Source organism: Peromyscus californicus, unplaced genomic scaffold (assembly GCF_007827085.1).
Source record: "Peromyscus californicus insignis strain IS unplaced genomic scaffold, ASM782708v3 Scaffold_7__1_contigs__length_154581171, whole genome shotgun sequence".
Taxonomy (NCBI): Eukaryota; Metazoa; Chordata; class Mammalia; order Rodentia; family Cricetidae; genus Peromyscus; species Peromyscus californicus.
The window spans coordinates 12992914-13007223 of NW_026294595.1; the positions used below are offsets into that span (position 1 = coordinate 12992914).

The 14310-nt window shown below is 43.4% G+C and overlaps 1 protein-coding gene across 1 annotated transcript in view; it reads right to left on the minus strand.

The window, feature by feature from the left end:
* Window positions 1-49: 49 nt before the first annotated feature.
* LOC128102702 (vomeronasal secretory protein 2-like) overlaps window positions 50-14310 on the minus strand; it is a 41862-nt gene continuing 27601 nt past the window's right edge. Inside the window, exon 7 of the mRNA XM_052726711.1 lies at window positions 50-222. Coding sequence (XP_052582671.1) covers window positions 50-222 — 173 coding nt within the window. The remainder of the gene's footprint in view (window positions 223-14310) is intronic.

Consider the following 14310-nt stretch of genomic DNA (forward strand, 5'->3'; position numbering starts at 1 on the left):
GTCATGGAGTGACAAAATGAGTCTCTGCTGGCTCCTCAGAGGACGCCCTTTATGGCCACAAGTTGCACTGGCCACACCCCTCCTGGCCATCTTTCACGGCCAAATCTATTACCATCATTGGGCTGGATGTTGTTGCTGTTGGGATCTGGTGTTCTTTCGATGCCATCTCCAGATAAAAGACACAATGCCTTGCAATGTCTGCACCATCCAATGCTGCTAGTCCTGTAGGACCCCAGGGAATGTGAGGTACTCAGCTGTGGAGTGGGGACACAGTCTGGGCCAGCCAATAAGGGAAGGCTGAGTTCATTCCCTTTCCACATCTAGCTCTGCTCTCTCCCTTCAGACAATCATGGCTGCCCTGGCCACCTTCTCTGGAAGGTGATTTCTTGGCTCCTGGTACTCAGAAAAGGACTGGAATTCTCCACATGCAGTCCTGTTGATTTCCAGAGCCCGCATTATGTTCTAGGATCCAACTCAATGCTGCTAACGTGTGGCAGGCCACCCTAGATGTGGGTTGGGTCCTGTGTGGTGGCTCTGGGTCTCCTGAAACAGTCCCTCCTCTAAGAGTCTCCTAGCCACAGTTAAGCCCACAGTCACCTAAACTGCTGCATTCTGCACTTGGGACAGCTGTGCTCCCTTAGGGCACTTCTTACTCTCGAGGGTCTAGCTCCTTCTTCCCACCTTATTCTTTCATCCTACCCCAAACCTATCTCCTTATTTCATTCTAAGATCCCGAGGAATAGGGCCTTGATGCCCATGCTTTACAATTTATCCTAAAGCTGGAAAAGCTTAGCTACATGTCAGGGGCCATTATTATGTGTTCACTACGGGATATGTCAGTGTTTCACCTGTGTGAGCTTAGGAACAAAGGATATTGGATCCTCTGTTGTGTTGGTCATCAGAGTGCCTGATGAAAGGACTGGTGGACCCCCAGCCCTCCCTGCGCAGTGGAGTCCCCTTCTACACCTGCGGCCTGCATGAGGTTCTTAGGTCAGGCATCGACAGTTGTGAGCCAGTGTTTGTACAGCTGCACCAAATTTCTCAAACTAGAGCCCCCATAATACTTAAGTTTACCCTCTACTTTTTCTGAAAATTGAAAGGCTACCAAGGTGACCCCAAGTCTAAGTCCCTTTGGGTAAAAAGGGCAGGAGGGATACAAGGTGGCCAGGGCCTCCCTGAATCCAGAGAACATGGCTGAGCTTCCCTGGCTGCCCTCTCTAATGACTCAGCCCAGCTTTCTCCCCAGCAGGAACTCTGCCTCCTTCCTCCCCATCCTGCACTTCTTGGCCCTGAAGAGTCCTGTTCTGAGACAATGCTGGCCCAGACTCTGGATACAGGTGCTAGTCACACAATGGCATCTTTGTACCTCTGTGGACCCATGTTGCACAGCTCCACATATCTATAAACAATGTGGAGTCAGGTTGGACAGCAACACATATCTACAAACAATATTAATGAGCATTCTCTTACAAGCTTTGGCTCTTGCTGAGGTGTTCATAAGACCAAGGCCCTGACCCTAGCATGCAAGGTGCTACTGAGCAGGAAGTCTGTCATCCCAAGGACTGGAAAGGGTGGGTCCTGTGATCTTTAGAAGCAAAGAATAATGAGAAGGTTGAAGTACCCATATCTGTGGTGCCAAGGATTATTTTGGTTGTTGTCCTGCTGATTGAAATAAAAAAAGCTTATACTTCACTGCATGTGGATCACTGATTAAAGTATTTATGACAATGGTATATGGACTTTAAAAGACTGACCAATCATGAATCTCATGTGTAGTATGATGTGAAGCCTCCCCACACCTCTTACCCACCTGTCATTCCTATGTCCCTGTGAGCTGAGTTCTGCCACCTATGCTCATAGAGACCCAAAAGTTAAAGTGATGAAAGAATCCATCCAGAGCTGGTGAGGCAGAGTTTGAAGTCAATCCCTGGTGACTGAGAGAGGGCATCATGTGGAGTCCTCAGATGGCACATGATCTCAGGAGTCAAAAAACAGGTGGCTGGGGACAACCCAGGGTTAACAAGGTGGAGAGATGGTAGGGTAGGAGGGAGAGGATGCCCTGTCCACAGTGTGCCATGGCCTAAGGCATTTAGGAGTGACCCCATTTCATTCTAGTGGTGGTTCTTACAGAGTTCTCCAACTCCACAGCTCCTGGTCTTACCACTTCTGGTCACATCCTTCACTGCCCTTGAATATGAACCCCAATGTGGTCAACTTTTAGATGCTGCTAAGTCACAGGTGCCTCACTACAGGGTCTTGTGTCTGTGCATTCTACAAAATTTACAGATGGGGGGTATTGATAGCTCAACCGATAGCACCAGGCAAGATGGGGTATTGACTGGGACTGAGATTCATTGAAAAGAAGTGGAGAGCAGTCCTGAGATTGCTATCAGTAAATCCTGGAATACGGACTCCGTAGTAGGGGCTACAGATTGTTTCTCCATAGACTTCAGTTGAGGCTGCACTTGGACCACCATGAATGCCTAGCTCCAGTTTAAAGCCAATCTGAAGCATGAGTGCTCAGTACAAGAAGTGAAAGATCCTTTCGGGTGCTGCTGCTGAACTCTGCTGGTTCTCTCTTTTTTTTTTTTTTAAAGGCAGGTCCAGGCACACTGATTTATGGCTTGCCACCTCCAGTACGGTACGTCCCTCCTCTGTGTTTCAAGTGACACACTCTGGTCAGGCCCAGATGTGTCCTGTGTTAGCACACTCAGTTAACAAAGGCAGTTACCAATAGGATAAGAGGAGTCTGGTGTGGTGCTGCAGACCTTAATCCCAGTGCTTGGGAGGTGGAGACAGGAGGATGAGGAGTTCAGTGCAAACCTAAGACGCAAACTGAGTTTCATGCCAGACTGACTTACCTGCATTAGACTGTGTCTCCAAAGAATTTTTAAGGAATAAAGAAAGAAAAAGGTCTGTTTTTCAGTTCCTCCGTCACCCCTCCCTCTCTCTCTCTCTCTCTCTGACACTGTCTCTGTTTGTCTCTGTCTCTGTCTGTCTGTCTCTGTCTCTCTCTGTGTGTGTGTGTGTGTGTGTGTGTGTGTGTGTGTGTGTGTGTGTGTGTGTGTGTGTGTGTGCTCCTTCATTCTCTCTCTCCCTCCCATTTCTCTCTGAGGAAAATCAAGCACACTAACTGTCCCACAGTGCTCATCTTCTAGGTGGCATTCTTTCCATATTCTCTGCATTTTTTTAATTTTACTGAAATATTTTCATTGTATATAGTGGTTTGAGTGACAGTCACCCTCATAGGCTCAGATATTTTGAATACTTGGACTCCAGTTTGTGGTTCTGTTTGGCTAGGTGTAAGAGGTGTGGCCCTGCTGATGGAAGTACGTCACTGAGGGGCAGGATTTGTGATTTCAAATGCCACATGGTATTTTGAGTTTGTTAGCTTTGCTTTCTGCCTGTGGAGTGAGATGTGAGCTCTCAGATTATTTTCTTGCTACCATGGCAGCCTACTGCCACACCTCATGATGGTGATGGCCTTATATGCCTCTAGAACTATAAGCCCCAAACAGACACTTACGTCCATAAGTTGGCTTAGTCTTGGTGTTTTATCATTAAAGTAGAAAAAGGATTAAGACAGAATCTGGTGCCAGGGGTGGGGTATTGCTGTGACAGACCTGATTATGTGATTTGGGGAGGATTGTGGTGGCATTAGAACTTTGAGCTGGAAAAACAGTTGGCTGATCAGAGCTCAATGGCTCTTCTGTGATCAATGGGAAGGATGGAATGCTGAGAGAAAGGCAGATGATAGAGGATTACCTTGTGAAGATAAAGAACCATGGAGTCTATCTCAGGCATTTGGTGATTTTTGAGTTAATAATCCATGGTGTCTAGTGTCTTTAGCTGGAGCTGAAGAATACCTGTGATTATCCAGAGACTGGAACCAATACTTCACTCATACAATCAGTACTGGTTAACTGGAACTGAGAAATGAGCAATGATTTAGATGAGACCAGAATTAGAGTCTTCTGGAAATATTCCCTCAGAATTAGCACAAGAAGATGTGGTGCAGAGGAGAATAAGGCTGTATCTCATGATTTCATCTGAACTTGGTAAAATATAAGAGCTGCCAAAGTGGTGCTGGGATTTATATAAGTTTTGTTAGTTTTATTCATTTCATTTTTCATGTGAGGGTATTGCCTGCATGTATGTCTATGCACCATGTGAGTGATTGGTGCCAACAGACATCAGAAGAGGGCATCAGATCCCCTCAAAATGAAATTAGAAATGGTTTTGAACTACCATGTGGGTACTGGGAGTCAATCCCCAACCTTCTGCAAGATCATCAAATGCTCTTAACCACTGAATCATCTCTCCATTCCCCAAGGTGGTACTGGTTTTGAAGATACAAAGAGATCATGGGGATAAGCTGAGGCTTTGCATTATGTGGCAGGGTTGGGGCCCTGAAGAGAGGCCATTGGTGAGGGTGTAGTGTCCATAGCAACGGAGACCCCAGGACACTGGAGATACCATAACTATCTGTAATCACTGCAAAAGACAGCAGCAGATGTGAGATGAAGGCTGGCTTGTGTCTGTGAAAAATACTATTTGTTCTCTATCAGGCAGAGACAGGGAAGTGGAGTGAGGTGCCCATGCACTTTGGAGCCCAGAGAACTATAAGTACATCCTAGACATCAAGCACTTTTTATACTGTTGAAGTTTGGTTGTGCTTTGATTTGATTGTGATTGTACCCTGGTTCTTCCCTTTTGGAGCAAGAAGTATTTAACTTGGATTTTGTTTTTATTATTATTTTATAAGAGCCCACAGTTGAGAGACTTTGGACTTTGAAAGAGACACTGGATTTTTAAAGAGAACTTGGATTTTTACAATTTTGAAGTTTTTGAAGACTGTGGGACTTTTAAAGTTGTTTGGGTTTTATATTGTAATAGTAATGTCAACCTGACATCTCAGAAACAAATGAGAAAGGGAAGACTGTGGTTTAATACTGATGTGATTTATGCATGAAGTTGATGAGTGGTCTACTCTGCTGGTTAGTTTTTATGTCAGCTTAACACAAACTTAGACTTCTCTGGGAAGAGGGAATCTCAATTAATGGGTTTCATCCATCAGACTGGAATATAAGCAAGTCTGTGAGTTATGTTCTTGATTATTGAATGATGTGGGAGAACATAACTCATTGTGACAATACTGCCATTATGCAGTTGGTCGTGGGCAGTACAAGAAAGCATGCTGAGCAGGTCTTGAGGTGCAAGCCAATGAGGAGCATTCCTCACTTGATGAATTCTGCTTCAGTTCCTGCCTCCAGGTGCATGCCTTGAGTTCCTGTTTTGAGTTTCCTCTGTTATGGATTGTAACCTGGAAGTTTAAGACAAAATAAATCCCTTTCTCTCCCAACTTTGAATAGGTAAGTTTTTACCAAAGAAAGAGAAAACCAAACAAAACCCCGATTCTCATGATGAACAATGAACAGTGTCGTGATTTCCAACTGGACTAGTGAGAGTGAAAAAGGGAACCAAAGACACATATCTATAGGAAAAAATAAGACCCTATGTAGGGCTGGTATGACTGTCTCTGTGGAAAAATCCAATGAGTATAAAAGCAGAACCAGAACTGAAAAGTGACACTTCCAAGACCCAGGCCGTAGCACTTTTTCTGCCATGATGGAACCAGCCAAGTGTAAGAAATTGCAGCACAAAATGGTTTCCTCAGCTGATCTCCTGTAACCCTCTGTTAGTGTCTCTAGCTCTCCTTACACTGTGTTATTCAGTGTTCATTATATTCACTATCCCTGCTCAGTCTACTGTGTGCTCCTGTCTCCTGATTACTTAATTATATATTATTACAAGAGTGGAGTGTGCCATGAGGAAGCCCCAAATGAACAAGGTCAACTGCAATTATGGGCATGAGGGGTTGTAGAATTAATGGAAGAGTCGGAGTCAGCTGCACAAAGGGCCATTTAAACGCATAATTGAAGGTAGTGAAGGGAATGAGACATGAATGCGGAAGTGAAAAAGAACTCCAGATGGGAGGGACATTCAGTGAGGCCTGGAAGGGGCAAAGGGAGCCTCACTATGCCAGGAATAGACAGGAGGGCAGGGGAGATGGAGCAGATGGCAGGGCAGGGAGATGGCCAGAGACCAGGTTTCAGAAAGGGTAGAGCAAACAGTAGTGATTTGTGGGCCACTGTGGCACCTCTGCTTTTACTATGAGTAAAATGGAGAATGGAGATAAGGGGAGGGTGTTGTCATTGTGTAGACATACCTCCTTGTCTTAGACAAAAAGAATAAGTGAATCAAAGATGCGGTAAATGACAAGATAGCAGGAGATGTAGAAGATTCAAAAGGCTGAAACATCTATCTTTCTGTGGCCTTCTCCAGCTTCCACTGCAGATTTCAGGTCCTTCTTCCCCTTCCTCAAGATCCCAATTTTTTTCCATGTGAGATGGGAGCTCTCTCTGGGGTGAGATCCTGTGGGTGCTGCCTTCTCCCCTTTAGATTCCCATTGCTCTGTCAGCTCTATGGCCACATGAACTGCTGCCCAGACATGGTCTCTGGCACTATCCTGCACATCTTGTGGGCTTCCTCTTGGACTTCAAAGGGCTCATGGCACCTTCTCAGCCAGGTGGCCTGCCTGGGTTCTCAGCTATGATTAGTGGCACCTAGAAGGGGCAAAGAGCACTAGGGACCTGGGAAGTGTTTCAGTTTGCATGGTCACTCTCCAGCCCCTATAGGAATTTTGGTGCCCCATGGACAGACTGTTACACTACATGTTGTTACATTCTCTGACAGGAAATGTGCCCCATGATGACCAAGATTCATTCTTTTTTATTGCTTTGTATACTTCTCCACAAAGTTTTTATTGATGAAGTTACATTAGCAAAAAAAATTTCTGCTTCCAGAAAAATTATATTTTTGAAGTAGGAAAGGTAGAGCCCACATAATAGAGTTGTGTAAACATGACATGTTGACCCAGCTTTAAGGGGATAGCTGGGGAGGTCAGTCATTTCCCTGTGTTCCTGAGCAAATACTGAGTCCAATGCCAACCACATCCATACTCTGGGACCAGACACACATCTCTGATTACACCACAATAAGAGACACTGTGATCTGGAGCACCACCACTTGGTCAGCACATATGGACTCTAATAAACCAGCCACACACACAGTGGCTCTTAGATCCAGCTCTCCTCCACCCTGTCTCACATAGGAGCCCCTCTGTGAGCCAGCCTCCCAAGCTGTGCTCTAGGCTGGGGCTGCAATCCACAAGGAGTCTCACAGTTCCCTGAAGTCACTTTAGGGCTACCTACTAAAGTGCATTACTCCTTACATTACACCCTGATCCAGGAAAGAACTCCAGTGAGTTTCCACAGCCTATTAACATGTCTGCTGGTTCTCAAGAGAAATCTATTTGACATACATGAATTGCCGCGGACTGGGTCTCAGTAGGAACACCAGACCGAGGGAGAACAGGTTGAAGGTACTCGAGATAAGTGGGATTCGGCAAATGACAGACAGACACAGACACCAGAGTATGCTGTGAACTGCTGCAATTTTACTCAGATCAAGCAGTGTTTTTTATACAATCATTTGAAGAAAACAAGGCAATCGGCCAGTGGGGCAATAGACATAGAATCAACAATGTGGTCACACAATTTTCTCAGAATGACTAACAGATCTCATGAGTACAGGTGTTATTTCCTCTTTTGTGGTCTCTCATCCAGAGAACATTACGCACTAGCTGAAGTTTTTCCTTCTACGTAGTTATTAGACCTTTGTTTTGTATCACAATTAAACCCTTCCCACCATCGTTCTAATCATGGTTTCATTTGTGTGAAAATATTTAACCTTTGCTTGCAGGTGAGAAGGCACCAGGGGGGTTGGGACCTCGCTATTCTTTCCATGAACTGTAACTTATGCCATTCTGTTTTCATGCTATTATGATTCACCCATTGGTTCCCATGTTTATCATAAGCTCCCGTAAAGGGCAATGACTCCAAATAATTATTATATCTAGGATTAAAGTTAGGGGGTTGCCACCACCGACCCTTGATGAGAAACTCTATTTGTCCCTTGATAATTCTTGTAGGACTGGTTAGTTCCTGTAACTGCTTCCTTACAGCTGCTGTTGGCTGCGCGTATGGATTGCTTATGAGTTCCTGGACTTTTACTTTCATTCTCTCTTTGCTAGAATCTTTGTCCCTCTGAGTCATAAGTTCTTTTTGTTCTAAGTCATTCATAAATTCCCCCAAACTTCTAGGACCCTCTTTAACTGTTTGCCTAAAAGCTTGAATTATAGGTGGGGGTATTGAGGCCACTTTTGAGGAATCATTATTCTCTTTATGGGGCACATCAGGAACATTGAGAGCTAACTCCCTGAAATCAATACACAAGGAAACAGCAATAGTCACAGCTGCAAAGAGAAAAAGGCAGAGTGCCAGCCAGCCTCTGCAAGCAGATTTTGCGTGGTTCCGTGTAGCCTGGCACCATGATTCGGGCAGATTGATAAGGGGTCGCCGGGGGCATAGACCCGAGGGCCGCGAGCCCCCCTTTCCCACATAACCACCTTATCCAAGGCATTTGTTACGCGGGCGACACCGTCGTGGGCGTGGCAATGAATCCTGTCCCTGAATCGAGGCTTGGGTGAAACTTTCCCAGGACAAAGCCAGTTTCCCTCTGTCAGGAGCTGTTAAGAATGGGGTCTACCATACCACTGTCTCCATCCCATGTTCTATGTTCTCTCAACATAAAAGGTGGCAGGTGATTAGCTCCTGGTTGCTGAGTCATCTCCACAGAGCCTGCTCCATTACTAAGATTCTCAGATTACTCACAGGAATCTATTTCAAGAAGCACAAAGAGACAGAGGGCTCTAAAGAGTGCTTGTGTGGTTGTGTCTTATAGGGAAACGCTGAAAAGAAAGGAAGGAGACATGAGGGAAAACCCAATCTCTACTGTCACAAGGAGGGTTGAAGATGTCTATTCTCTTCAGACCTGTATTCAACATAATTGTTTCATACACCCTCACCGATAGTGGGTTTGCAAGAAGAGAATGACCTGTAGGACACATATGGTGATAGTGTGTGTGACTGCAAGACCCCAGTCTATATAGGGATAGGAAACGATGTTTTAGGAAATGAGACCTACAAGTAGGCCACCATGGTTCCTCTTGGATCTTCTATGACATGGGAAGACTTAGGCCAGGAATAGGGAGGCCCCAGCTCAAACTTCCTGGAAAAGAGGCCAGCAAGGTGGGAGGAGTCAGGAGGGAATCATGTTTGCATGTGGTTTGGAACAAGTATCATCTGAGCAGATGTGTCTGCAGTAGGGCTGGAAGTCTCAGGTGGATCACACACAAAGGCTTCTGAGTAGGGGTTTCCACCCCCACAGCCCAGGGGAGCAGAGGACACACAGGATTCAATGCACAGGCAGAAGCTGAGGACAGGATACACACTGCTAAATTGAAGTGCTGAGTTTGACAGCTGAGGCAGCATGAGGGAGGTGTCTTAGGTTTTCTTTTGCTGTGACGAAACACCATGACCAAAACATAGTTAGGGAGGAAAGGGTTTATTTTTCTTACATGTAACTGGAGTATTCCTGTGTCCACCCAGATCCTGTAGCCACTCAGGCCCAATTAAACACACAGAGATTTATATTACGTATAAACTGTATGGCCATGGCAGGCTTCTTGCTATCTGTTCTTACATCTTAAATTAACCCATTTCTATTCATCTATAAGTTGCCACATAGCTTGTGGCTTACCGGTATCTTACATCACGCTTCTCCTCATGGCGGCTGCCAGCGTCTCCTGACTCAGCCTTCTATCACCCAGCATTCTCCTCTCTCCTTGTCCCACCTACACTATCCTTCCTACCTGGCTACTGGCCAATCAGCATTTTATTTATCAATCAATTATAGCAACATATACTCGCAGCATACAGGATACCCCACAGCACTTCCCCTTTTCTGTTTTTTTCAAAAAGGAAGATTTTAACTTTAACATAGTAAAATTACATATAACAAAACAATTATCAAACAAGAATTGCAGTTACAATATCTAGTCTATTTATAATGTCTAGTCTATTTCTATTTGGCAGAATTAAAGAAGATATCCTATCTATCCTATATTTGTGAGTCTAAGGTTTCATATCTAACTTATCTTTTATCATAACTAAGGAAATTATAACTATCTAGTCTTCAACTGCATCAAAGACCTCAGAAGGATATAATATTACCTGAGAAATGGAGACGGACACAAGCAACTTTCGGGAGTCTTGCAAGAGTAGACAGAGACAGCTGGCTGCCCAGACAGTCATCCAAAGTTCTTCCGTAAAGTTGGGGCATCTGTCTTTAGCCCACAGGCCTAGAGTCTCTCAGTCATTTCTCTCTATGTCCTGTAGAATGTCTGGCAGTTTCCTCTGTGAAGCAGGAACCTGAAAGACCATTTTGCCAAGCAAAGTTCAGTGGTCACCTTCTTATGGGTCCTGCATGTCCAGTCGATCAAGCAGTCCAGGCAAGAACAGTTTCTTGCCCAAATGGCTATTTTTGCCAAGAAGAAGATAAACTCCATATAGAGTGTCTTCGATACCCGTCCTCCTCTCTGAAGTAAAACAGTGCTGCCAGGAGCAGACATGTCTCATTGTCCAGAAAGTCTGAATTTTTAAAAATATTTTAAATGCCATATTATGTGGATCTTTGAAGTGTTTGAAGATTACATACCTAACTGAATTATATCTATGTATACCTAGAAAACTTAACTAACATGACTATAAGTTTGACTATCATAGAAGACTAATTATTAATCTGTATTTCTTAATTATCCATTACAATCTAAATGAGTTACATAAACATAATACCTTTAAAAAGAGTAGAAATATATATACACAGTAGAACAAAACCAACTCTAAATTTGTATAAATAAACTAAAATCTATACCAATGTAAAACATTTTAAACAAGTTGCTCTTTAAAAGTAGTTTCAATAATCTACCCTTTCATCCTATCATTATCTATACTGTCCCCTTTTCTTCTTTTGAAAGTGATTGCATTTATAATCAACTTGTTTTAAATAAAAATGTTGGTTATTTTCTGTCCCACACCAGAGGGCTCTTCTGATATGGGACAAAAGAATCTCTCAACCTTTTTTTTTTTTTTTAGCAATATGCTTGGGTTTAGAGAAGGAGTGAGCCAATTCTATCTCCAAAGCCAGCTTGGTATATTGGGAATTTGGATTCCCATCATCTGCTGGATGCGGGCGCTGTATTCTTATGGGAACATAAAGAAAATTTTAGGATTATGGAGTAGTCCATGAGGCTGAATTCTCTGAGCCAGTTGCCTTGAAACCATTCTGGATGTTGGATCATCTGGGCCATGGTTGTGGGGCGTTTACCCACCAACCCCACAGTTCCCCAGAGTTTTCTTGAGTGTGAGCAGCAGGAAATATTAGATAGAAGGATTTATTGCGGAGAATATCGCGGAAATAAACAGATAGAAAATAAAGGATAGCCTCGAGAGGGTCTGGAACCTATTCCAATGGGCCCCGACTGTCTCTGCCCCAGGGTTTTTATAGAGACGCCAGGGGGTGGAGCAAAAGACCTCCTCCCCCAGCACAGCCAAGTGCAGACCATCTCAGACACCTGCACTCAGGCCTGTGGTCCTAATCATCCTCTATGTGGACCTGCTGGGTAAAGCCACGAGGAACCTGAGAACGGGCTCCCACACATGGTGTCATCAGAGACCTTTCAGGGGGTCTTGGCTAGTCAAACCTGATGTATCTTAATCTGGAACAAATCCATAGCCTCTGGCTTTCTGTGGAAACAAAAGCAGTGTCTCCTTTCCAAAGCAACATATCTTTAGATCCAAATTTTGAAGTCAAGTTATCTTTAAAATATATATGTTGGTTTTTACAATCAAATGCCTTTCTGCAGTTAAAAATATCAAAGACAACACAATCCAGATTCTCTGTGTGATATCCATCTTTATGTGACTTATTTTTCATATTACTTTTAGTTTCTCTTTAAAGATTTTATTTTCTAAAACTTTCTATTTGTTTAATATAACTGTCTATATTCCTTTTCTTTTCTCTTCCAAGCCTACGTACATTTTTACAGACATTGTAAACCATTTAGAGATTTAACCCATTTGAATCTCTCTTATTGTGAATCCAGTGCTTTAAACTGCAGCATTTGTAAGACTGAAACAGCTGCTGTAGCTGCTGGCTCCACCTACCTCAGCTTTCCAACATGGCGGTGGTACATTTACTGCCAGCTCTGGGAGCCAACAACTCTCAGAAGCAGTTGGTCTATGCTTCTATCAAAGTAGCATGTAGCCCAGAAACCTCTTTTTTTTTTTTTTGTACTAGCAAAGGCTAAATCCACCATGCACCACGTTACATGGCTTACAAAATCTTCTGTGTAACTTGGCGGGAATAGGTCAAGCCCACATGCTGCAAACCCGCCATAGAGTAGCTCAAGCCTGCATGTTGCAGCCTCTCGCTGCCTGTGTGAGACATGTTTACAACTCCATTTAGAATTGGTTATTAAGTATTTTGAAGTTTAAGGTGGAAACTCGAGCCATTGGGTGCCATTTATAACTGGAGTAGTCCTGTGTCCACTCAGCTCCTGTAGCCACTCAGGCCCAATTAAACACACAGAGACTTATATTACTTACAAACTGTTTGGCTGTGGCAGGTTTCTTGCTGACTGTTCTTACATCTTAAATTAACCCATTTCTATTCATCTATAAGTTGCCATGTAGCTTGTGGCTTACCGGTATCTTACATCATGCTTCTCCTCATGGCGGCTGCCAGCGTCTCCTGATTCAGCCTTCTATCACCCAGCATTCTCCTCTCTCCTTGCCCCACCTACACTATCCTTCCTACCTGGCTACTGGCCAATCAGCATTTTATTTATCAATCAGTCATAACAACATATATTCACAGCATACAGGACATCCCACAACACTTACATGTCAACATTGCTGTTCATCACTGAAGGAAGTCAGAACAGGAATTCAAACAGGGCAGGAACCTGGAGGTAGGAGCTGATGCAGAGGCAATGGAGGGGAGCTGCTTACTGGCTTGCTTCCCATGGCTTGCTCAGCCTGCTTTCTTATAGAACCGAGGTGTAAGATGATTTGCTAAATAGTCTTATTAACAAAAACCTCAGAGTCAGATATTGGGGTGAAAAACCAAGAGATCAGAGGAGTAGGACAAGCCACAGCCAACCTCACCTCACCAATTCCTCAGCTTCTAAAGAGCCCTACTTCCTGTACACCCACGCCTACACGCCTTTCTGTTTGGCCATCTCACTTCCTCTTTCTGTCCAGCCCTGTCACTTCCTGTCTGTCTGTACAGACCTCCATGGTTAGTGCTGGAATTAAAGACATGTGCTACCATTGCCTGACATATATGTTTGATATAGTGGCTGGCTTTTTCCTCCGATCCTCAGATAAGCTTTATTAGGGTGCACAATGTATTGGGGGACACAATATATCACCACATTTCCCCTTTCTTGTCTAAAATAAAAAAGTTATAACTAATATAAGAAAAACTATATACAATAAGTACAATAACTATATACAATATACACAAGTAATAAATACATCAATAATGTCTAGTCCATTTGCATTTGACAAATTCAGAGAAAATATTCCATTATCTATCCTATCTTGGAAAGTCCAAACAGCCATGTGAGTGAAATAGAGCCAGGCATGGTCATAATTCCTTGCAGAAAACTGATAGAGACTCAAACACAAAAACATGTGCAGGCAGCTAGAAGAAGCCTTTTTTCTAGAATTAGTTAGTACTCTATATGACCATTAATATCATGACAAAAGTTTAATATATATATAAATAAAATATAATAAAATTTGATATAAAATTCATACCTTAAGAAAAGTTTTAAAGAATCAAAATAGAACCAAAGAATTATGAGATTAGTGGCAATAGAATAGTCCCTTAATTTTGGTTTTCTTCTGTCCCATATCAGATGGCTCTTCTGACATGATACAGAGATTTTGCATTTTCTTTTAACAAGCATGCTTGGGTTTAGAGAAGGAGAGAGTCATTCTCCAACTCCAAAGCCAGCCTTATTTTTTTTTCTGGTTTTTTGAGACAGGGTTTCTCTGTGTAGTTTTGGTGCCTGTCCTGAGTCAAACTCACAGAGATCTGCCTGTCTCCAGCTCCCAAGTGCTGGGATTAAAGATGTGCACCGCCACCACCTGGAAATAATGATTTCTATAAATGTGTATGATACTTCTCACAAACATTTTGCCCCAATGCTTTAGTGTTTCTTAACTCCTTCATTTTCCTGGCATTGCTGAAATGTTGCCACTTGTTTCATTTTGATTA